Source organism: Chenopodium album, chromosome 7, assembly GCF_948465745.1.
Source record: "Chenopodium album chromosome 7, dcCheAlbu1.1, whole genome shotgun sequence".
In the NCBI taxonomy this organism is placed as follows: Eukaryota; Viridiplantae; Streptophyta; class Magnoliopsida; order Caryophyllales; family Amaranthaceae; genus Chenopodium; species Chenopodium album.
The window spans coordinates 70,051,479-70,076,551 of NC_137840.1; the positions used below are offsets into that span (position 1 = coordinate 70,051,479).

The following is a 25,073-nucleotide window of genomic DNA, read 5'->3' on the forward strand; positions in this document are numbered from 1 at the left end:
GCAACCATTTATTTTGGTGTTAATGGATAATATGAAGAGAGAGAAGATTGCCATGTTTTAAAGGTTGAGCAACAGTGGTTAGTGATGCATTTACGTATAATTTGTGTGACCACTTTATATACTATATACTCGTATTTATGATTGTAAATTTGTAATGTATATAATAATTAAAGTTTAATGTTACGTATATTAATTAAGGTGTCTGAAATTTATGTAATTTTAGAATTTAGATCATCTAAACAATGTTCTCATACGTTGAAATTCAGTTCAGTTCAGTACAGTTCAGCTCCCAATTTCCTTCTCTTATAAAATATTCATTTCAGTTCAGTTCAGTTCAGCTCCTAATTTCCTTCTCTTATAAAATATTCAGTTCAGTTCAGTCAATGAGAACAGGCCCTAAGCATTTAAAATATTACTTAAAATAGTACTAATTTGGGAAAGCATGACAAAATCACGCGTCGATCGATGTAATTAATGTTAATTATAATTTAATCTTTCTACTATTAGCTAGCTTATCCAACGCCCCTGGCCGTTCGTTAGCTTTTTCCTAGAAATAAATAATTAGTACATTTATACGTAATTCGAAGTATAAATTTATCCTTTCCCACATTTTTAATGAACAAGACATGGAAAAACATGCAACTTGAAACTTTTCCACAATGTGAGTATGTGACCCTTAAAAATCATTTTAGTTAGAATAGAATTATCAAAAAAAATCAGCAAGGCATCTTTTATTGGTCCTAAATGATATAATGAATACAACAAATAAGTGATGTCTTGTAGTCCCTAGATCATGAAGTTAGTTCATAATATAAGGCTATGAGTATACGCAACGTAAGATTTTCACAAGTCATACTGCCAATAAATTGTTACCTCAGCTCAATGGCCTAACCACATTGTCCTTTGTTCTAATAAGTCATACTACCTATAATTACAAGTTACCTTTGAATGTGGCATGAATCTCTATCTTTTAAGTAATACTATTAGTCGTCACCAAAAATTATTAAGGACTATGTACATTCCACCATCTTGAGTTACTATCATGAACAACTTCCCTTTTTTTCTACAATGGTGAACCACCTCACTAGAGGGAGGTGCATCGTTGCTAAATCTAATCAAGAGTCACCTTCTACAATTGTGAAGAAGCTCAATGGATCGAAGGAGAGATAGTTATCGCCTTATCGGGAGGGTGTGAGTTGTCCATTACGGAATTTCCCTAATAATGCTTCTTTAGTTTTTTTATGTATCCCTCGTCCTAAAAAAATAAAAATAAATAAATAAATAAATCATTATTCTTGTACAATGTGTTCTACGGGATTACTTTTTACTTCTACAGTCCCCTCAAAATATCTATTCCTAAACAAAGTAGTCTAGACGTCTATATAAACCATTTCAACATTCTCTAATTTTTCAATGTGGGACTTTTAGCAAAACACTTCAAAGATAACAAAACACTTCAAAGATACGCCGTAATACTCCTAAAAGTAATTAAGTATGATGACTATAACAGGGTGCATCAGCAATTGACTAAGAGAATCAAATCACGTTTCACATGAGCTAAAGATGATTCAAAAGGAATTAAATATAACTTCACCAATCAAAGTCATGACCTAACTACTTGACCCACTAAAATATAGCCTAGGTTGAGTGCAGTAACTAAGAGGAAAACGTTATTGATAACAAGAATTTTTTTTACAAAAATAAATATTACCTCCGTTACAGGTTATGTGCAACGATTTGACATAAAGCAGAGAGGGAAAATGTCTAATCGTTGCACATAACCTGTAACGGAGGTAGTACAAAAATACTCTTAAGTTATACCTTTTCCTCCAAAAAAAAATTTAGTTATTAGTTGTTGGTTATCTGCCTTGTTTATAAATAGTTTTGGTAAAATCAAATGTTAGCATATCATTATAACAGTAAATCAAAGCACACAATTAGCTTTAGTGAGAATGAAAACTTAAGAAGAATCGTGATTTAATTAACAAAGGATAACCTCAGCATGCATTACATATTATGCACCAAGAATGCATGTGAGATAGATCATAGATGCCAAACAATGTAGACGAGATTTTGTCTCTTAAGAAAAAACTGAAGTTTATCATGTGAACCCGTCCCATATATTTACTGCTACCAAACAATTAAACCTCATTGCTCAACTAGACTCAACGCCTCGAATTTTCAGTAAAAGCTGATCTCAGTTGCTACTTTGGGTTATACACAATACAGAGCCTCAAAATACAGAAAGAGCTACTTGTACGTGTGTGACTGCCACTAGTGCCCAGTAGAGTTTTCTGATTTCTTCTGGTAGAAAAAGGACCCTAGAATAAATGCAATTCCTGTGATTGCAATTGTGATTAGCAGATGTCTTTTGGGGAATGCTGGTGCTGGTGTATCTCTTCTGCGAGGCCGTGGTTCTCTCTCAGCAGCAGGCCTGGATTCCCTAGCAGATTACAAGATAAAAGACATCAGTAAGACACTAAGAATACGGGTCAAAATTATACTACTGAAAAAGCAGAAACCCCCAGATGGTCATTTATAGGAGTCAAACAGTAAGAAACATTTAGGGGGAGTTTGGTTCGCAGAGTGGTATAGGTTTAAAATCAGGAATAGGGTTAAGGTGGTATCGGGTTGGAATTTGATACTTAATACCAAGTGTTTGGTTCGATTCTGGAATGGAATATCATCCCCTTAATTTCATGTATTTGAACCTAATGGAATGGAATGAGTCAAACCCACCTTCCTCCCAAAGTTTCTAAACCCCATACCTCATGGGTTTGAGGTATGGGTTTAAAATTCATATTTTTGACAACCAAACATATGGTATGGGTTTTGGTCATTCTAAACCCATACCTCATACCTATAATCCGCGAACCAAACGCCCCCTTAGAAGTAGATTGGAATCCTGAAGAAATTCTATAGTTCAAGGTTTGAATATATCTACTCCCTCCGTCCCCAAAACTTCGACCCTTATGGCCTAATTTTAGTCCCAAAATGATCGACCCATTTGCATTAAAATACCCACCAATTTACAACAATATTTGTGTAAAATTAGCTTCCCCATATAAATTTTTGTTTTTTCATGTATTTTTAATAACTAGCCTTCTGTCCCGTGCAAATGCACAGGTTATTTATATGTATACAATATTAATTTTTATTTTATAACATATTTTTATTGGAAAATAAATAGTTTATAAAGGAGACAAATTAAAGGGGTGAAAATTAAATGTAATTGTAGAAGATATTAAGTTGAGGGAAAGTGAACCAAACAACATTCATACATGTATTGAATTAAAGCTAGTTTTTTTAAAAAAAAAAATATGAGAAAGGGGATTAATTAAATAAAATGTTAATGAGGTGACATATGGCATTGCATTGGTGAAAAATAAAGTGTACATGTGGCATAATGGGCATGATGGTTTGTGTTTTTAAATATTAGGTATAGATTTCTCTCTCTACTTTATTACAAACCCCATGTAAATATATATTTTCAATATGTTTTTATTCCTTTTTATTTAAGTTTCTTAGTAACCGCGAAATCAACCCAAAAGGGTTGAAGTTTTGGGGACAGAGGGAGTACAAGGTAAGAGACATTGAAACAAATTCAAGTTGGTGACTCTACTTGGACCCCTAGACTGTAGAAAGAAATAACTGCTGACTGCAAGCAACTTTCAAGAAATGCCCATGAGATCATTGGGTTTGGAAACATTTTAAACCTTCTTAAGCATGGCAATATCAAAAGGTTGGTTATGTTGGGAAAGCTCAGAACTACTTCCTTTCTACTCCCTTATGGAGTTAGCTTGGAATCTTTGGATCTGTCTGTGTCAGATATGTGGAAGCAAACCTGGCCTGCAACTCTTCCTCAACTTTTCAATCATTGTGACTTTGTGAGTTGGGAGGTAATTTTGTTTCTGACGCGAGTTTGTAGTTAAAAATTACTTGCAGAAGCACTAATTTACAGGTAATTTGGAATGGATTTCGAGGAAAACTAAACTACATACTTCCAAAAGAAAGTTTGTCTTAGGGCTCTCAGCTTGTCTATATGAAGTGTAAAGGTTTTGCAACAGAGCCTATTGAGATCATGTAATTTCCTCACCCCAAGTGATGGTGCGATTGTGTGAATGATGCAAAGAACTCTGAAGACTATTATCTATGCTATTTTTCTGAGGAAATTTTCTGATTCTAATAAACAATGGCCTGACTCTTTGTGACCCTTTGTTTATGTTGGATTGTTTCTTTGAGTTATAATGCATTTTGTGTATACAGATCTCTCCGTGTTTTGGAGTTATGACTGTAATGATAACATTGGTTGGGCTGTTCAGAAGGTTTACTTTGAATGTGACAATCTTGGGGCCTTTTTAAGGATCCCATATCAAGTGCCTCCTTTGAAAAATGAAGGGGAGTGAGTTCATAACCCACAACCCCCAAAAAGAATGATACTGAGAAGTAAAAACCTCAAGCATCAAGTAAAAAGCTACCTAAAAAAGCAACCACGCATTGTGAGTGCATGTTGGATTGGAAAAATGAACCAAACCAGACCAGAACCTAAAGAAGGTCATTAAAAGGCCCTCAACACACAAAATAGAGGCATAGACTTCAAAACAGGGGAATTTGAGTAAAAAGCCACTCCATTGAGGACATAATCAGCATGACAGCAGATATGAGAATTACTGAAAAAGTTTAATAAAGCTCCAAAGTCCAAACAGCCAACAAAAAACCTAAAGCTACAATCAATTCTAATACGTCCTCCCTTCTTTTCACTCAAACCTTGCATCTATTCACCCGCATATGTCAATATTAATTCCAAGACTTACTTCCTCCTTCCTATTTGCTCAACTTCCATCCTTTTGAAGTTAGACTATTTAGCTACAGACAACAATTACCACAGCAAGAACATGACTCCAAATAGACGAGGTGTATTAAGGATGTCAAGCATACACAAACTTGTCTCTTTTTCATACTTGTAACATTCTAATCTAGTCTTCCAATCAGTCATTGTCTGCCATCCTAACCAATTCAACACCTCCACAACTATGTATGCAGTTTTACATGCCATATGCATGCAAGTGTAATTATGTCAAGCATAGCCCAAACCAAAAAAGCAGACATAGTTTTCCAGATAAAGTTCTAGCTAAAATTTTATGGGACAGGGGGTGTGCTGGTGTGGAATGAAGAGCTGAAATGTACACTTCGTAAACAAAAGATTGAGCTCTTAATCATTGGTCTATGGTCCCATAGAGGTACCCACATAAGATGCTTGCTAAGTGCTTGTAAAAAAAGTTAGCTCTTTACCTAGAAGTACCCACAGGAGCTTCAGCAACAACATTGCAGGTTGTTTCATGGACATATCGATCACGTAATCTGATATACCTGGCACAGCGATAGCAATGTTCTGTCCGATTGCCACATACATCCTGAAAATTGAGAAGCAAACACATAATGTTTTGCACCAAATGAATTATTATAATCATAATATTGATTGTAAAAATTAGCATGCCTGATGTTCAGATAGATCAATGGCGGGCAAAGGAAATTCGCAGTATTCACATGTTACTATCCTTTGTGGACAATCTTCACCCTTGTGCACATCCAAAATTTCTCGGTCCATTGTTTCACTGCATAGTGAACAAGCCACCTGTTCCATGGAAAGTAGTCCACTATAAATGAAAAGTAGACATAATAGATCGCACTAGGTGTCTAGGTAAATACAAAAAAAGTAATTGTAAATAAATGAAGAGAGATAAAAACCAAACAGAATTCTTAATTCACAAACTCAAAACATTTCATTACGCTACCAGACATAAACACAACATCTTCAAAGTAGGCGGCATTCACACGGGTCTCTAATTATGCACAAATTTTTTAACAGCTCCTCTTAGCTTTTGGGTCTACAATATGCAGAATCATGTGTCCCTTTGATGATTTTCTTCACTCTGCAGCAAGTGGTTATGGACATTTTCAATCCTACTTGGTTAAATTTCCAAATGCCTACTTCATGAGAAAGGTTAATCATTTTTCTTTACCAACCAACCTCTCAAAGACAAAATTTCACTCTGATTACATTCTTTTACATAAGCACCTTTTCATCAAAGAGCCTCAAAAGCCACTTTATGTTAACCACTTCATTATAAAGGGCTGAATTTTGTGCCTGCCCTCCTACTTTATTCTACTTAACCAATTAGAAGGACCCAATTATTTTCTTGTTCCCATTAAAGAAACCTTATTTAATAATAATTATTAAGATAATTATTACTACACTAGCAAAGATAATATTGATAAAAATCATAGAGATGATGTAAAAAGACATGTTGGACAATATTTGCAAGATTAATCAGGCTTTCTTGCCAAAAGATTCAACTCCCAATCTGATTAGTCTTTTAAAACCTCTTATTAATCAAACACCAGACATATCTGCACAATGGAGGGCCAAGAGGAAGGGGAAATAGGTGACTGGAGAATATACAGCACAAAAACATAGTAATCAGTTGAAAGATGCATATTTAGAAGCCCATGGGAAAAATAAGGGCAACTTCATCCATAAAAATTGCATCAAGGAATCAAAGATAGAACACACTAGATAAGGATAACAACTCTTCAAGGGTCATCCAATAATCCAATCTTTTAGAGGTATTTTTGTCATGAGATCCTACTGTATTACAGATCACTGATTACCACTCTACGTGAGCTGTAAGTATTTGAAACATATCAAGCTGACCAAGGTTAGAGAAGGCATGAGTCAAGTACCTTCTATATTATATACTTCCTCCGTTCTTTCAATATTGCTAAGTCTCAATTTTATGGAAGTTCATATATTGTAAAGTTGACTTATTTACACATGATTCATTTCTACCTCTCTCCTCATCAAAGTTTCCTTAGTTCTCTCTAAATGTCTTATCATCACATGGTCTCCGAAAATACCCTACAATCTACATCCCTTACATGCTGCAATAATAGAAGAACGGAGGAAGCGTACATTTAAGGGTGGGACTTGTGAAAATTTGATGGCAGAACCCAACTTTAAACAAATCAAATTATGCTTTATGAACAATCATCTCAAGGTGGGTCATAAATACGATGCTTCCAAGTCAATAACTTATCACAGCTCTCACTAAATTTCTTATCTCCACATTTGGATACAAGAAAAACTATAAATGAAGGAAATGCTTTTTACACAGTAACTGGACCTAAAGGCAATAATAGATGGACAATATTTCAAAATGAGAAAGTACGATGAAAATGATACTAAATTATTGACAAGTAATCCAATTCTAAGAGGCCGTGAATGATTCTTGTTAATTCACCAAGGGTGAACCTCTGACATGTGAATATTGCAATCTATCTACATTCGAGCATTCAGCTGTTATAAAATTCTTAAAATGGTCATCAAGACACTGGAATGATCACAGATTAACTCTTATGATCGACGAGTATAAAAAGTTATTAATTCAACCAAGACATGGAACTCCTCAAGCACCCAAAAAGACCCTCCATTGTAGCATAGCTGCGCTCGCACCCATAAGACATAATTGACCAGATACAACAAAGAAGAAGATGCTTAAAACTGCATACCCACCTCCAACAACCTAGTAGCTTTCACGTTTAATGCCTTATCTACGAAACACCAATAGATTTGCCAATTAACCATGGTGTAACAGCTTCAATCCACCATTTTATACAGAGCCTTATGACTATTATATAGGCAACTAAATCAAGCGATAATGCTTCACCTTTGAGAGTTACCCACGGACATGAAAATCAAAATAAAACATAATGCTTTTTTAAAGATAATCACCCTCAAAATTTTCCTTAAAATTCCCTATGAAGTGCTCCATTAATGATTGCTATTAGCTCCAAGAGATTACTATAGAAAAATAATAAAACTCCTTCCATCTCAAACAGCATGTGTTTGTCTAGAATCCTCTGCTTAAGCTTTCTAATATATAAACCATAACTGTACTCCAATGAGCTAGTTGTTCTATTTGTTAACAATATGCTGTCCTAACTCCTAAGACAGATTTGGAATTTAGATATACTCCTCAATCCTCACTCAATGTCTCAGACCAAGCAGACTAAAAACACAATACAGATAGAAGCGCTTTCTTCAATTTGATAAACTCCAATCTGCAAACATATCAATAAGAACTATTCCTTCGACTTTTTCATCAGATAGATAGGGCTAAGTAGTTAACACTAACTACTCAATTTCATGACCACGAGTGCATAAAATTTCAAACCTCAATGTCTAAAGCAAGTTTCCTAACATTTCATAAAAGGAAAAGTCATGAAGAAATGATATACAGGCCCCAACTGGCACCTTAAAATTTTGAAATAAAACATCACTGAATTGGTTGGTTCGGGAGTTCAAATAAGCATCGTGTAATGTGGAACACTTGTTTAAAGAAGCTTTTTATCCAGTAGAGATGCATGCAAAACAACTCAAAACTATGGAACTAATAATGTCCATAGCCTTAACCAATACTAAAGTAGAGCATTCAATATTCAATAAGTAGACGATCACAACAGAATTAGAAGTTTTCAAAAACCACAACTCTACAACACAAAAATTTTGACAATAACTCACTTACAGGAGCATGGGTATTAAAATAATGTTCCTCAGCATGCTTCTTTGGGACCATATCACCACAAACTTTACATTTCTCAAGATTCCGAGCGCAATGAACTGTATGCAAATCGATATTCCCGGAAGGGATAGGCCTATCACTGAAAAAACATAACATCGAATCTCAGACTCAATTAAACACCCATCTCCACATTACAAAGCAGAACTCAAAAATCAATCCATACAAACAAGCATATTTCTTTAACCACATATTTTAACTCAAAAACTCCTAACATATTACATTTCATCAATTAAACACAAGATCATGCCTTTCCCACGAAAAATCATGCATAACAACAATATTTAAACATTTCCCACTTTCAAAACGCAATAATCTAACAATCCAGCTAAACTTGAAACGATATAACACCCAATTAAAAAATTAAAAATTCCCAAAAATAACAAGTAAATTTTTTTTTTCCCCGATCAAATTCAACACCCAATTAAAAAATCAAAAAATAACAAAGTAAATTTTCTTCCCCAAGTGATCAAAGTCACTCAAGATTACCCTAAAACCATCAAAAGAAAAAAGAAATAGAAAATTACCAGTGGGTGCAAATGGTAGTAATTTCTTCAGAAACCGTAGCCATATTTTCTCAATCAAAGATCAAAATAAATAAAATCAAAATTCCTTGATCAATGCAATTATATACCTGCCGACAGAAAAAATCAAAGGGAATGAAGAAAGATGAAAATCAAAAACATAAAATCAAACCCCAGAAATAAAAGTGATCGAATGTTAACATTTAGGCATGAAAATTGACAATCTAATTAGGTTTGTTGATCAAACATACCTACGAATGAAGTGAAAAAGTTAAGGAGAGAGAAATTTGTGTTGAGTTGTTGTAAAGGGCGAGTCCACCTTAAATTTCCGCCTAACCTTGGTTGTTGTTATTATTTCACGCGCTTAGTGCAATTGTGAGATGCTCACTCTCTCTTGTTATAGTTTTGGGCTAATTAAGTTAAGCCATTACTATAAGGATGTAACCTCACATTATCACATCGGATTGGATCGGGTTTTATGTTAAGTTAGACAATTGGAGTCGTGTAAAATTAACATGTCAGTGCGAGGTGAAATCTGAATCGAATATTTTTCAAGTCGAGTTAGGTTTTGGTACCTCTAAGTCAGGCCCGGCTTTAAGGAGGTTTTTCCTCACACACGTAACAGGACCCCCAAAAATCAGGGGCCCACAATTTTTTAAAAAAAAAAAAAAACCTACTTTGCCTATTCATCTTCTTCCTCGTAAAAACCTCCATTTTGAAACCAAAACCCAAAAAATCTTCCTATCCAAAATTCAATCTCTTTTGTCTTTTGATTTCCAAAACAAAATTAAATTCACTCAATAATTATCACTCATAAACGCCTAATTTGCCTAATTATCTCCAATTCACTTAATTTTTTCTTTATTTTTTTTGGCAAAATTGAAGAACAATTCATACTCTTATCAAAATCAATGACGATTCAATAGATATTAACGGTCAAAATTTTATTAATTTATACTAATTTCTAGATCAAGCAATATAAATTTTAACTCGATTCAAAAGGTGGAAAAAAGTTAATGGAAGCACTCAATATTCTGGCGAATTGTTCTTGTTCGGTGAATATGGAGTGGGCAGAGGTTGATTACTTGATTAAAGAGCAGGTTGTATCTATCTATATATATTTGTTATCTTAATTTATGCATAATTTTTTTTATTTCTGAAATATAAATTGTTTTTTTTTTTTTTTAAATTATGGCTCATAAAATTAGGAAATATGATTCTGGTTGTGAAAAACGTCAAAAAAAAAATTGAAGAATTGACTCAATCTAGAAATATGATTCTTGTTGTGAAAAAAAATAAAAATAAATCATTTTATAATAATAATATTTTAAACCTTTTATAAATAGTCCTTTAAAAATTTAAGGGCCCAATTTTTATAATTAGAACAAGGCCACCAAATTGTCGGAGACGGCCCTGCTCTAAGTCCTATCTTGATTAATCTTAAAGATGAAAATCTTTTGAGTGTCGTCTTATATCAAAAACTATTTTATTTAAAAAGTTTGCTAATTTAGAATATTTCAATAAAGCAATTAAATATTGTGGAAATATCGTGTACATTATCTACTTAAGTGTATAATAAATAACGAACGCGCATTGTCAAGTTGCTTTAAATCTTCCTTATTATTCCTCTTTCCTTATACATAAAAAACAAACACACCAATATGGGGCCCCACCCCTTTGGAACATTTCTCAGTCAAGTCAGCCACATATATAGCGCACAGTCTTAATCAATACATGCCTAAATGGCCTCATCGTTTAATATGGAAACTAGTGTGTAGCCTAGGCGTTGCACCGGTTGCTACTTTAATTAGACCCTGTGATTATCAATTATATACATTTATTTTCATATTTATAACATAGTTTATGATCAGCTTAGATGGTTAAGTAACTATCTTTCTTATAAAAGGTTGGGTGTTCAAATCCCTTATCCTAAAGGTCTCTCCTTCAAACTCTTTAAAATTTAATTTTGACAGGTCATTTTAAAACAATTCAGCAGCTGGTGTTTTTATAAGAGATAGTGTCGGTATTCTGATTGCCACTCGCACCTTCAGCCTTGGCAATACCAACGTCTTTGCCGCAAAGGCTACAACTCTAAAGGTGTTCTTCTCGTATCCAGTGCAGGATCCAACATCTACAGATTGAAGGCGATAACCTCCTTGTAGTTAATGCTCTAAAAAGGACGGCCACATCATCACCGATATTCAGGCTCTCCTCTAGCAGTTTCACCATTAGGAAATGTATCACGTTTACAGAGAAGCAAATAAAGCAACAGATTGGATCGCAAATGTAGGACATCTTATTAGTGATAATATGGATGTTACTCTTTGTACTAACGCATTGTTGTACCCCCCATTATCTCCTCAAATGCGCTAGGCATTCCCCTCACGAGGAGGGATGCCTAACGCTTTCCCTTTTTTTGTCTTACCTTAAAAAACATGTTAAAGGAGGCCAAGGGATGGATAATTTGGGTTATTAAGGGAGACATGGGAAGGGACAAGGGAGAAGATAAGAGGAGAAAATTGTGTAGTCCAAATGTGATCGTTGAGTACACCAAAACTTTAATAAACGTGGACATTCAATGATGTTCTAGTTGTTTTTATAGACGAAGAGCGCTACATGCATAAACCTGTTATATTTTGAAAATATAATTTAAATTATATATATATAAAATTTAGATAAACAAGAATTAGGATAGATCTTTATCAGTTAGGATAAGAAAAACATAGCTTTTGATACACAAAGTGAAATTTATTAAATCCTTATACCTAATATATACAAGATAAGTATGAGTCACATAACAAATACGAAGTACAATTTACAACAAAGTTACAATTATCAAGATTTCCCTACTATATCAACTACTATAAATGAAGTCTAAAACACATATTGGTATTACTCATTGTGAACTACGGAGTACAATTTTTTTTTTTTTACTTTTTTTATTCTCCGACCTCAAGCTTGAAAGTTACAAAATTATTTGTGTAACCTCATTGCGAACTACAAATATCTACTCCATATATGGCGTGTTCGGCACTAACTTTTGAGTAGATTTTAGTGGTTTGACTACTACTTAGCAAAAAATGTGAGTGTTTGGTAAATTAATAATTCAAGTAGCTTTTAATAGTGGAGGTAGCTTTTATGAAAAATTAGGATTATTAGCTTTTGAAATAAAAGGGTACCTTTTAAGGTAGCGGTTGAAAATTTAATATACTCCCTCCGTTTCATATTACTCGCAACAATTACTAAATATGGGTGTTTCACATTACTCGCAACAAGTTTTTTTTTTCCTTTTTAGTAAGTTTTTAGTGGGAAAATGTCTATATTGCCCTTAGTTATTTTGTTTAATTTGTTTTAACATAAATTAAACACATTCATTTAATCCTAAATCTAAACAATTTAGTTTAACCATTCCCACCAAAATTAATCCCCCCTCTACTTATTTCATCAGAGATTATTCATCTTCTCAACTAACTCATTCATTGCTCCTCATTGAATTCGTCTTGATTATGCTGCCCAGTTTGAACAAAATGGTTGGAATTCTCCAGAATTCATTTATAAACCCTAGATCTACTTCTCAGTTCATCTTCTCTCTCCTCTTCACTCTTTCGCCTCTCCGTCGTTCTCTCTCTGAAACCCTAAACAAATCCCCAAATGAGTTCCCCTCCAAATGAGAACGATTCCCCTGCCAGAAAAAGGAGGATACTGACCCTCCCTTCTCACTGTACACCGCGCAGCGAGGTACTGGAGAAATTAAACCAGTTCTCCGATGCTCTCTGGTGTTCACCAGGTATCTTCGACGCCATTTTAGGGCAAAAATTGGCCCAAATACTGGATGTGAAGACGATTATGATGCTGTGGAGGTAGATCTACCAAAACCTAAGGTTGTTGAGGCTGAACCGTCTTCAGTTGTTAGTGCTGGTGGTCCTTCTTTGCCAGAAGACAAAAGTGAGGGCCCTGATCTGGTGGTGGAGGCCAGTACTGACCCTGTTCTTGCTGTGGCTGAGGTCCCTGAGTCCCCTGAACCCGTAGCCGTTGTTTTTCCCGAGCATTTGAAGGCTACCGCTGCTTCTAGGTCTTCCAGAGGCAAGAAGAGGGTCCGATCTGTCTTCACCGAGGACTGCAGCGACTGGGATCCGGAGTTTATGGCTTATTTGAGGGAGAAGTATCCTCATGACTTCCCTCCCAGTAACTGACCGTGCAGCGTAACGATTCTTCCATCTTTATGTTTACTTATAATGATCTAAGTTTGTTGATTTGATGTTTTTGATTGATGAGTTACTGTATAATATTTTGGAAACAATTTAAGTATGATCAACTATGTATGTAATGGTGAACACTGTTTTCCCTCCCCCCCCCCTATTCCCAAACTTGTCTTTTGATTGAATAGGGGGGAATGAATCTGAAATGAGCCTTTTATAAGGGGCTTTTGTTTGGAAAATAGTCAGATTTGAAAAAATCTGGAATTTGAATGTGTTTTTTAAATTTTCATGAAAATGTTGGAGGGAAAACAATTTGCCTCCTAAGTACGATCAGCCAAACAAAAAAAAAGGGAGGGAAAAAAATCCCACCCACCTTTAACTCACATGTTCCCACTACTTTATTTGGGACCACTAACTTTCCCTCCACTTTCTCTCTCTTTAATTACTTACCCCTTCCTTTAATTAATCCTTCTCCAATCTTTTGCCCAGGAGTCCGCAACTACCAAGTTTGTTGCGAGTAATGTGAAACGGAGGGAGTATAATATTTTATCCGACACACCGGCTTAACAACCGGTAACCAAAAAAATAGTCACACTTTCACCCCCATGTCCTCCCTTACCCCCAAACCCCTCAAAAAAAAACCTAAGCCTCTAAACTCTCCCTTCTCACGCAAACACATCAACATTTGCTCCTCATTTTTCCAGCCTTCTTCTTCAGCCTTTACACTTCGATCTTTCACCTCTTTCTCTCACTCTATCTCCTCCCCATTTTCTCTCTCCTCCGTCCGCCGTTGCCGCCGCCTCTGCCGCCGCATTTGAACTGCGGTTGAGCCGTCGCAAATACCGGAACTTTGGTAAGCTTTACCCTCTTTCACTAAACAATACCCTTGAATTTGAGTTCTAAAGTTTGCATCTTTTTTTCTGGGTTTTGTTCGAAATATCTGATTTGTTGATTTTACTCATTAAATTTTATTTGCAGTCGATGATCAACGTATACTTTTTGGAAGATCAGTTGAATCAGAGTTGCCAATTTCTGCCATTAAAAACCCTTTTCTTTACTCTCTCTTAAATTCCCTGCTTTTTTTCATGTCTTCTTTTATAACCCTTTTTTATAGTATTCTAATTACCCATTCTCATACTCATAGTACATTCAGTCCAGTTTTCTCTGTGCATCATGAACAATTCTGAGGTATTTCTATCTTATGCTTTTTAATATTTTTTATTCATTGTCATTTTTAACTATAATTTTATTGTTTGTTGCGTATTTGATTTAGTATTAATGGAATTCACCGCTCATTACTTTATTGACTCAATTGAAGTTGGAAGGTTTTTGTTTTGTTTTCTTTAAAAAAAAAAATTTGTGAATCTGAATTGGTGACAATTGTGATACTCAGGTGGGATTGTATTTGAATTTGTTAGGGTTTTGTTGGTTTAATTTTGTATGTGCTAGAATGGTTTGATCGATATTTTGAGTCGGTTAGTCATCTTTAGTAGTTGTTGGGAGTTCTCTTTGGCACTTATCAAAGGTGTGTTTGGAATGATGTGGGTTTAGCCTTGTATAGTGAAAGTCTGAAAGGTGTTCTTCAAGCTTTGAAAAGGATAATGTAGGATGATGGGGTGGAAGATGGTTTCATGGGCGAATGTGGTGGAAAAAAACCAATGGACTCGTGAGGGTATAGCTTCTGGTCAAATGTGAGTGATACTTGTCATTATTTTTTTCATATAGTTTATGGACATGAGCTTTGTTCTATCCTCAACTTCCCTTCGGTGATGCGTGTGTATGACTATACCCCCTATTGGTATCTTTTTTTACTTACTTCTCCCTCCGGCCCAAAATGATGTTCCTGATTTGACTTTTCATGTCAAACTTTTAAAACTTTGACAAACTTCTCATTAATTTATATAAAATAAAAAATTATAGTCATGTGAGATATTGTTAGATTCGAGTCATTCGACCCAATGTGTAGTTTTATAATACCATATTAAAATGATTTTTTAATATATAAATTAAATATATTAATGTCAAAGGCATGTCTTTAAATCGTGCAAAATAAAAATGAGAACATCATATTGGGATGGAAGGAGTATTTCTTTATTAATCTCTCTCTTAAATTGAGGGGGCCATGGTGTATAGTGTTTTTGGTATCTCAAGTAAAAATAATTTATGCTTATTTGAATACAAATGTTGCCTTGCTCTCTTATTGTGTTTTTAATTTCATAAGAATAGCTGTGTTCCCTTTTGAGTATAAATTTAGCTCTGGGCTAGCAGAGTTGGGTTATATTTTTAATCATTCTGCTTATGTGGTTATTGCTTGCTCTGCAGATGATATTGTTTGGATCTTTTACTGAAGAAGAGTTAAGGTCAATAAACAATAAACCATCTGAGAATTCTAAAGTACCTCCACGCAAAGAAGAACTCCAGTTTGGTTCATTGTCTTTGGTGACAGGAGCATTCTTGAGCAGTGAAAATGGTGAAACTGGAACTAAGATACCTTCTTCTGTGAAATCATCTGATTCTGTCAAGAAAGTTGATGGTCCCGTGCATTTAAATGATGCTGTTCCAGTATCTAGAGCGGTCTTAAAAGAAAATGGAAGCATACATAGTTCTGAACATTCTCAACCACTAGCTAATGGCCTAAAACAAATCAAAGGTGGAAGTCATGATCTACCTTCTGCATGCCTCTCAAATAATGATGCTACTGTTTCTTCTCAACAATTCTTAAGTTCATCTCAAGGTTGTCAGGACATTAGGTTGAAGGAGAGATATTCTAATGGTGTTCATGATGCACTACAAAAGTCTGTCCCTTTGAAAGATGACCTGAAAAAAGCTGCTAATGGTAGCGTTGCTACTGCTTGTGACTTGCTTCCCAGGGGCTTGATCAATGCTGGGAATTTATGTTTCCTTAATGCGACTTTGCAAGCACTTTTATCCTGCTCCCCTTTTCTGAAGCTCTTGCAGGAACTTCGAACTCGTGATATCCCGAAGGTATTATGTTAACTGCTTCTATGTAAACTGTGAAGTTGGATATTCTTTTTAGAAATCTTACTTTGTGTGTGTGATTTTAGGTTGATTATCCAACACTGATTGCATTCGTGGATTTTGTATCGGAGTTTGACATACCGCATGGCTCAAGTTCAAAGCCAAGAGATCCAAATATTGTTGATACTGGCAGGCCTTTTAGCCCTGCAATGTTTGAAGATGTGGTGAAAAAGTTTACTCCAGACGTGCCAAGTGGTTTCTCTGGCAGGACAAGGTGTGTTTTCTTCTTTTTCAGCCTCTCTTGAATGCTTCATATCTTGCTTCAAATTTGATAACTCATATATATATGAAGTCATGGACACAATAATGGCTGTCCAGTTTATTATATTGCAGTATACTTTCCCGTTTTCCCTGTGCTATTTTGTGACATTCTTAATTTATCTTCCATTTATTTATGATAAGTAAACATGGCTTGCATCTGAAGTGTATCTAACTTTTTGTCACTACCTTTTCTCAATATATCTCATTAATCGTTTTTGTCTCAAAATTCCTAAACTGAATATTATTACCCTTTCACTTTAAAACTTCTTTTCTTATTTTTTTTTTATTGCTAATTGCCATAGCTGCATGTTGCTTTTCTTTAGCCTAGAAGGCAACTTCTGTGTTGAAAAAAGAGATACAACAGAAAGAAGCTTTATCTCTTTGGTTTTCCTGTTATTTTTGAGATTCAAGGATTGTAGGCTCTGATAGTGTAGCTATCAGAGATCATTTTTCCTCTTTTTGGGCTTGGCAACGAGTCTTTGTTTACCTTCTGTTTCTTGTTGAAAATAGTTTGTAACCATGATTGTGATATCCATTAGTTGGAAGCACTGTATTAATGAGCTCTTTTCATGCAGGCAAGAAGATGCTCAAGAATTTTTGAGCTTTGTCATGGACCAAATGCATGACGAATTACTTAAGCTAGGTGGGCAAAATTCTGGCATGGCTGCACGGAAGTCTTCGCTGGTATCATCATCAGAAGATGATGAATGGGAAACTGTTGGCCCTAAAAATAAGTCTGCAGTGACAAGAACTCAAAGCTTTGTTCCATCAGAACTAAGTGCAATTTTTGGCGGACAATTGAAGAGTGTTGTGAAGGCAAAGGGTATAAAATGACTTGGTCACATTCATGCATTAAGATTATAGCTTTTCTTCTTTAGTGTTTTGCATGAGGTCGTTGGCTTACAAATTTAATTATTTTTTGTTGCTCCCCCCTATTTATTTATTTATTTATTTATTTTTGTTTCCTTTTTTTTTTTTTTTTCTTGTTTCATACCCGGATGGGTAGCTTCCATTATAGGCTCCTATTTTATATGCTCATTTGAAAGCAAGTTTAAGAAGAACGAGAAGTTAAGGGAAGCCAAGAATAAGATGTTTGAGTGTAAAAGAAGGCAATGTTTTCATTGTAGTAGCAAATTAGGTTTTAGGAGAGTCGATTGGGAAAGCGTTAGCGGAATGAGGATCTATATCTAGTAATTAAGAAGAAATTGAAATCCTTTATGGTGTTAGGATATTCTAAAAATGATGAAAACCTTGTCAATTACAAAGAAACTAATGTTAAGGAAAAACAAGTTGCTTGACAGATAAAGACAAGGGTCTACATCAAGAGGTTTATAATATAGTGGGCTAAAGGGAAGAAGAAAACATCTCTTTACGATATCTTTGAAAAGACAAATGTCTTATGAAGGATCATCATATGGTGAAGTTTATGATGGGTATAAATCTTAGGATTCTAATCCAAAGGAGATCAATTATAGATGACAAATTGTTTAAGGGAAGTCAAGTGGATGTTTTTATTGTGGATCACGAGATTAGTCAATTGGGTTGCTGTTTGCAGAATTCTGAATTTGAGGTGGAGAATTCTGAATAGAATTAATTTATAGAACGCATGTGAGAGTGAGGGATGTTAGAGCTTCCTTCCCAATTCAAGAGATCTTGGGATCGATTCTCATCCAGTCACCCCCGCTCCGCCCTTGTGGCTCTCTAAACACCAGCTATTTATTTATTTATTTATTTTATAGAAAGCATGTGGCCAAATGTTGAGAAAGATTGAAAGAGTACCTTGATCCCAATTTACAAGAAGAACAAATATGCGTTGCTCAGCTAATGGTGCAATTATTATAGTGCGTGGAGTCAAGGATAAAGGTTTTGAACATGGATTTCATGATCGCGTTGTCCATCTAGTCCATAGAACATTATGACTAGGTGGACAAGGTGTTGTTCATGATTTTAGTTCTTGCTTGTGATCACGTTTGGGATTTGGGAATCGCTTTCTTGGGAAATGCGGACTGTTTTTGTTGCTCTTAAAACAGTTGTAGTATTACAATGCGGTCATGATGCGTTGTTGAGATTTAGTACCATTGTGTCAAGAGATGTGCTTTGATGGCAATGACAACATAGTATCCTATGTAATATTGACTTAATTGGGTATATTTATGAAGATGTAAGGACAAATGTGAGTAATTTTGGGAGAGTATCAAATGATTTTTCTATCACGATTGGACTACATCACTTTGACCTTTTATATTCACAATCAATGTATAAAAAGGTGCGCCTAAAGCGCTAGGTGATTAGGTTCTTGTTATGTATAGACTATGTTAATTCATCTAGCATTTAAAGAGACGAACCTGAGGTGCATTAGGCACATGTAAGCAAATTTCTCTAGCTGTCTTATTTTGTGTGCCTGTTCCTTGAGCTTTTTTCATACATTGTTCACAATAATGTTAGATGAACTAACATAGTCTATATAGGACAAGACACCATGTTTGCAATGATATTGGAGTTGTGGACAAGACATGAGTTGAGGTTATGCTGGATTAGTGTGATGGAGATAGAAGCTAATATCTCTAGGGTTTAGTCTAAGTAGGAGCCAAACCTACTACATGAAGTGTTGATTGTAGCACTGAAAAGGAGTCCAACGAGGATGTAGTAACATTAGATGGCAATGAGTTGCCCAGAATAAAAGTTCTTTGGGTCAATCAATCTTTAAAAGGAGTGGAAATATTGAAGATGTGGTTAACGGAATTAAGTCTGAGTGGCTTAAATGGAGAGCATGTGTATTGCGTAAAGTTAAAGGGTAAATTCTTCAAGACAGATTAGCAATGATGTATAGGTCAAATTGCTGGTCATTTAGGAAGAATTATGTTTTGAAGCTGTATGTACAGAGATGTGTTTTTTGGGACACCTTAAAGAATAGAATGTATTTGAAATAAATTTGGAATCGCAGATGTTAGTTGGAACTTGGGGGAAAAAAGTCACTTAGATACGTGAACAATGTGAAAGTCAATATGGAATGTTAGGAAAGCACAGTGAGTAGTTTTTAATTAGAACTTAAGGATTGGAATTTTTGAATTTTATGTCTGATACCTATTCTTGGAAAGTCGAAGTGGTCTTCTACTTGGAAGAATTTTTTCATGATGCTGGGGTTGGACAATTGTGGAGTTTTTTCCTCTGTTGATTGCTTAAAGGAGTAGAAGGTTGAGCCTTAATGGACAGGGTTATTTTGGTTAAGCAGCTACTTCAAAGATTGTTTGAAGATGAATTTTAGTTGCCATTTTTTTTTTTTTTTTTTTTTTTTTTTTTTTTTTTTTTTTAAATTTTTACTTTAGGTCCTTAAGTAGTTTCTTGTGTTTGGGGTCTGCTGGGTTAATCTGATATTAAGTCATTTGGAGAAGTAAAATGAACAAAGACTAGATTACCATCACCATTTTGTAGTTGCTGGATCCCTTTGCAATTTTTAGTGCATGGGAATTTCCTCACTTTGACACTGATTTGATTTTTCCTTGTCCATACAATTTAGCCACCAGTGCTGTTTTGATGGAATAATTTTCTTTTTAATTGATTTTTTAACAGTTTTTGTATAGCTGTAGCCAATTGATTTTGAGTGTGCTGCATTTGCTGCTGTAAAGATTTTCACGATTTTGTAGCTGTATAATTTCTGTAGACCCTGTATCTGCAAAGTTTTTTCTTACAATTGTTTATGTTAACTGTTAAGGTTCTGTATATTGTATCTTGTTTTTGCATTTATGGATCAACTCTGAGACGCATGGAAGCGTTCAGCAGCTTAAGTCGTGGACCTTTTTTTTAAAAAAATTGATTATGGATTTCTATGTTTCTGCTAAGCAGGAAACAAAGCCTCTGCTACAATTCAGCCATATCTCTTGCTTCATCTTGATATTTTTCCTGAGGCTGTCCACACGATTGAGGATGCACTTCGCCAATTTTGTGCACAAGAAGCACTTGAAGGTTACCGAGCTTCAAACACTGGGAAGGTACATAAACTGTCTTCTTATACCAAGTTAATGATCTTAATTTGGGTTGTCCAGATGATGTTTTCGACGGTCATTCTGTTCTGTTAATTTTTGTATGGATCTTCATCCCTTGTGTTATCATTTTACTGAAATGTGGTATTCTGTTTCTCTTTTACTTCGTATATCCTTACATGTTTGAAGGCCATTGACGCAATGCCACTTTAATCAAATATCTTGACAATTTGTGCGATTCACCTGCTATAGCCCTATAAGCCACCCTCCAGTGTTTTAGTAATGATAATTCTATTATTATTGATGTCGGATTGTCTGTATCTTTAACAAGTCTTCCATAAAGAAGTGTAGAGTGCAATCGACCATATTGTAGGAACTTGTTTACTTAGCTCCCTTTTATTATAGTAAATGATTATAGTTCATACAATTTCATTTCTGCGGAAAGCTCTTATTATTGCCAGTGAATGGCAGATTTGGGCAAATTTTGCAATTTAATATTGGAGTTATTATGCCCTCGAATTGTTTGTAGATGTATGACTACCATCATAATTCCCTAGGGGCCTAGGGGACTCTTAGAGATCAAAGATTTTGTTTTGTTGTGAAATTGGGAATGATCATATCTTTACCCTACAACCTAATGGACCTGGCAATATGAAAAAGAACATGACAGTTCCTGGCAAGTCTAGCATGGAACTTAGATCTAAGGTTCATGGAGTATACCTTAGATTTGAAATTACGATCTAAAACTTTGAGGCTTTCGTTATTCATGTCAGGTTGAAGCAGCAGATGCTTTATTTTGAGCACTAGTGGCACCAGTGACCTTTCTGCTGATTGCTCTGAGTGTTTTTGGGTGGCTGCCCCATTTCTTTTCTTCTCTTGTAAATTATTATGGGCTCAAGAATGCCCCCCCCCCCCCCCCCCCTTTCGTTCTGATTGTCTCTTGTCACCAAATGAACTTTGGGTGGGATGAAGTCGTATGGTACTCGTGACTTTTTAAAATGTTATGGCTCCTTTTTGCATTTCTCTGTGCAGCCCTTTTATTTTATTTATGATGAGTTACTGATACTAATTCCCTGATTATACTGAGCTTGAGCATGCTGTTTGCAAAGATTTGGCTTGTTGAGGAACGTAACTTGGTAGAAATATGATTGCATGTTTAAGATTGTTTTTGTATTTTCATCTTTATTGCAAAATACTGGTTAAATGCTTACGTGTACAATGAATTGTTTAGGCTGGATTGGTGACAGCTAGCAAATCTGTCAAAATACAAACCCTGTCTAAGATTATGATATTGCACCTGATGCGCTTCAGCTATGGGAGTCAAGGGAGTACGAAGTTGCACAAGCCCGTTCATTTTCCCCTTGAGTTTGTGTTAAGCTCACAACTCCTTGTGTCACCTACAACTGAGGTAAGCTCAATTTATCCTTTAATTCGAATTCCCTAATCACTCGCCTATCTAGCCTACATGATCCCCTCCCCTATTTACTTCTCCTAATGTGGCTAAAAAATGATCACCTTTGGTGAGACCTACCTGAACACTAATTAACGCGTAATTTGATTTTTCAATGGTTTATAGTCTAAACAATTGATTGATTGTAACAATGTTTTCAGTACTTGGACTTAATTACAACTATATTGTTGCCAGTATTTTTAATGAAGCTATTGACTAAACTGACATTAGACTGATTCATAAACATTGACTGTATATACAAGGGTTGCCGGCACAGTTGTGTGTGAAACTCTTTGCTTTAGACTTCAATATTGAACCTACAATTCAAGTTCTATAAGAAGATTTTATGAGATTCCATTGTTAAAAATCCATTTTTTTTAATAACAAGTGCTGGATGAAAGCATGCAGTTTTTGTTGAATGTCTACAAGTATATACATCATATACTTGTAGATTTCCAACAGTACATGTATTCCTATAAGTTGATAGAATTATAGAAATGCTAAAATTCCCTCGTGTTAAAATAATGCTATTCGTGGAATTCAAATTCTCCTTGTGTATCTTTTCCCTCGAGATTTTAGAGCTTGCTGAAAAATAAGCCTCGTTCTTTCTTTAGTTAGCACACTTTCTTATCTCTTCAAAATGGAGTTTGTGAATCATTATTTTGGTGATATTGTATTATCATTATTGGAGTTAGCCAGCTTGAAGCTGAATTTATTTTGTGGCATTTCATTGTGCAGGGTAGGAAATATAAACTTGTGGCTACAATTACTCACCATGGAAGGGACCCGTCGAAGGGGCATTATACAGCCGATGCTTGTTATCCTGATGGGCAATGGATACGATTTGACGATGCATCTGTCACTCCAGTACCAACTAGCAAGGTTTTACATGACCAGGCCTATGTACTTTTCTACAAGCAAGTATAGATCACAAGTTCATATAAATTAACCCTTGGCGAAGTCTGAGATTACTTGATCTCGGCTTGGACCATCTGGTGTGGAATGTGAAGCTGTTTTGCCTACGCTGTTGAGGTTAGATTAGTTACTTTCTTCCGTGCATCTGTTTTGTCCTCACCTCCATGCAACACAGAGGGGGTACTAATTTACATGAAATAATTTTTTTTTATCTCAATATCAATAGTGATAGCTTTGTCAGAAAAGTGGGTGATGACGAAATTAAGAGAGAGAGAAAGAAGAGAGAGAGAATAGAGGGGAGGGGAGAGGAGCGGGGAAGGGGATGGTTGGTTTGCAACAATTGATCTAGCATGCTAATAGAGAAATAGGGTTTCGTATTTCTGTATCTTGTGAAGAATGCTACTTGTAATTCTGTGGCAATTTATGATGAGAAGTTCTGAAAGGCTTGAAATAGTTTTTTTTTTTTTTTTTTTTTTTTTTTTTTTTTTTTTTTTTTTTAATTTAGAGAATTTTTATTTTGGCAAGGATTAGTCAGCTGTAGGCCTAAATACTATTCAATAAAAATAGTTTTTGTTAGCCAAAAATCTAGTAGACTGAAAATCGGTAGGAATTCCTTATTTTTATTGGTTCGAATAAGCCACAAGAGCATCTCTTTAAAATGGTCAGGGGACGTACGTAGTCACTCAGTGATTGCAATTAGGCCAATACCTCATTGGTACAGTATCATGGAACTGCTATCGCCGTAATCCTTAACAATGAAATCTTGTATGAGAAATTTGTTTTCTATATTTCATTGCTACTTGATACCTACTAGCGAGTAGAAATAACAGAGAAAGCATTGAACATCAGTGCAAACCTCCATCCTATTCTAGTAATGTTAATTATTAACACTTCCCAAAAGTCATTAGTGTATAAAACTTCGTATTAGTATCTCAATCCACAAACATGATCTATCACTAAAAAATTCCCTTTGCCGAAAGCTGGCTTGGCCAATTGTCACGAGTCATCTCTCACACCAACCATGGGCGTTATTTGGGTAACTAGACAGCAAGGCATACTCGTGGCTACTAGGCTTGCCCTTGGTGCCCAGCACTCCAACAACACACCTTTTCCTATAGAGCTTTATTTTGTATGTCTTAAAAAAACTAATAAACACCCACTTGATAGTAATACAATAATGGGCCGTTTGGGTCTCAAATAAAATCTAAATGAGCCCAAATTTAGAGATCTATCATATTTTGGGCCAAGGAAGGCCATGGTGGTGTTGGTTATGAGGTCCTAAAGTACAAGTTTTGGAAACTTGTAGTTCGGAAAATGCATAAAGCTTCTAGAAGGTTGCGGGCTATTCTAAGAGGTTCTTTAGAAGACTATTCTAGAGGGGATGTCTCTAGAATATTCAAGGAGAGAAGTCTTCTAGGTTCTTCTGTGTATGTAAGTGAGGGTCTGTTTACTTTAGCTTAATTTCATTTCAGTTCAGTTTAGCTCCAATCAATTTAGTTCAGCTTCTAATTTCCTTCTCTCATAAAATATTCATTTCAGCTCTATTCAGTTCAGCTTAGCTCCAATTAGTTCAGCTCAGTTCAGTAAATGTGAACAGACCCTAAGTATGTACTTCCTCCGTTTTTAAATACTTGCTCCATTTCTATTTTTTGTGATTTATACATAAGAAAAAATATAGTCTTGTGGGTACTTTTTGGAATCATCTCAATGAATAGATTATTAATTTTCAATTGTTAGAATTTGTACTTATTGATAATTAAAGATATAAGTGATCAAAGATTAGCATCGGCATGCGTGTCCAAAAGAAATTGAGCAAGTATTTAAAAACGGAGGGAGTAATGTTTTAGGGTTCTCTTTTGCATTTTGGGCATTGATGTATGTAGAAAACTCCATGTATCTAGGTTTCTTCGGAGGTTGGTACACTCTAGAAGGATATAGTCTAGAACCCTACCTCCATTTTTTAGGAGGTTAGAAAGTTTCTAGAATTTTTTTTAAAGTAGGATGGAACACTATTAATAGGCTCCAAGCTTATTAGTACAAACTTAGTTAAGAGTTCAATTCAAGAA

The 25,073-nt window shown here is 35.2% G+C and overlaps 2 protein-coding genes across 4 annotated transcripts; one reads left to right on the top strand and one right to left on the bottom strand.

Moving 5' to 3' along the window:
• Nucleotides 1-1,960: 1,960 nt before the first annotated feature.
• LOC145638273 (uncharacterized) lies at nt 1,961-9,542 on the bottom strand. 2 transcript variants are annotated; one of them, XM_081689237.1, is made up of 6 exons: nt 9,415-9,542; nt 9,167-9,273; nt 8,586-8,721; nt 5,498-5,635; nt 5,293-5,414; nt 1,961-2,434 (listed from the first exon to the last, which is right to left on the bottom strand). In XM_081689237.1, exons 2-6 carry the CDS (start codon nt 9,208-9,210, stop codon nt 2,275-2,277), a joined length of 600 nt encoding a protein of 199 aa, XP_081545363.1. In that variant the 5' UTR covers nt 9,211-9,273; nt 9,415-9,542; the 3' UTR covers nt 1,961-2,274. The 2 variants fall into 2 exon arrangements, with proteins under 2 accessions (XP_081545363.1, XP_081545362.1); XM_081689236.1 differs by having other exon boundaries at nt 1,961-2,443; nt 9,415-9,541.
• A 4,430-nt stretch (nt 9,543-13,972) lies between these two features.
• LOC145638274 (ubiquitin carboxyl-terminal hydrolase 24-like) lies at nt 13,973-23,460 on the top strand. Of its 2 annotated transcripts, XM_081689239.1 has the most exons (8): nt 13,973-14,215; nt 14,341-14,550; nt 15,685-16,347; nt 16,428-16,615; nt 17,238-17,485; nt 20,506-20,651; nt 21,874-22,050; nt 22,831-23,460. In XM_081689239.1, exons 2-8 carry the CDS (start codon nt 14,536-14,538, stop codon nt 23,017-23,019), a joined length of 1,626 nt encoding a protein of 541 aa, XP_081545365.1. In that variant the 5' UTR covers nt 13,973-14,215; nt 14,341-14,535; the 3' UTR covers nt 23,020-23,460. The 2 variants fall into 2 exon arrangements, with proteins under 2 accessions (XP_081545365.1, XP_081545366.1); XM_081689240.1 differs by lacking the exons at nt 13,973-14,215; nt 14,341-14,550 and adding an exon at nt 14,760-15,053.
• Nucleotides 23,461-25,073: the final 1,613 nt, after the last annotated feature.

Bases quoted from the DNA above. Each gene is read 5' to 3' on its own strand.
- LOC145638273 (XM_081689236.1), bottom strand. From the start codon at position 9,210: ATGGCTACGGTTTCTGAAGAAATTACTACCATTTGCACCCACTG. The intron at 8,722-9,166 runs GTAATTTTCTAT...ATGTTTTTTCAG, and splicing joins ACTACCATTTGCACCCACTG to TGATAGGCCTATCCCTTCCG. The intron at 5,415-5,497 runs GCATGCTAATTT...CTCAATTTTCAG, and splicing joins TTGATCTATCTGAACATCAG to GATGTATGTGGCAATCGGAC.
- LOC145638274 (XM_081689239.1), top strand. The intron at 16,348-16,427 runs GTATTATGTTAA...GTGTGATTTTAG, and splicing joins GAACTCGTGATATCCCGAAG to GTTGATTATCCAACACTGAT. The intron at 17,486-20,505 runs GTATAAAATGAC...TCTGCTAAGCAG, and splicing joins GAGTGTTGTGAAGGCAAAGG to GAAACAAAGCCTCTGCTACA.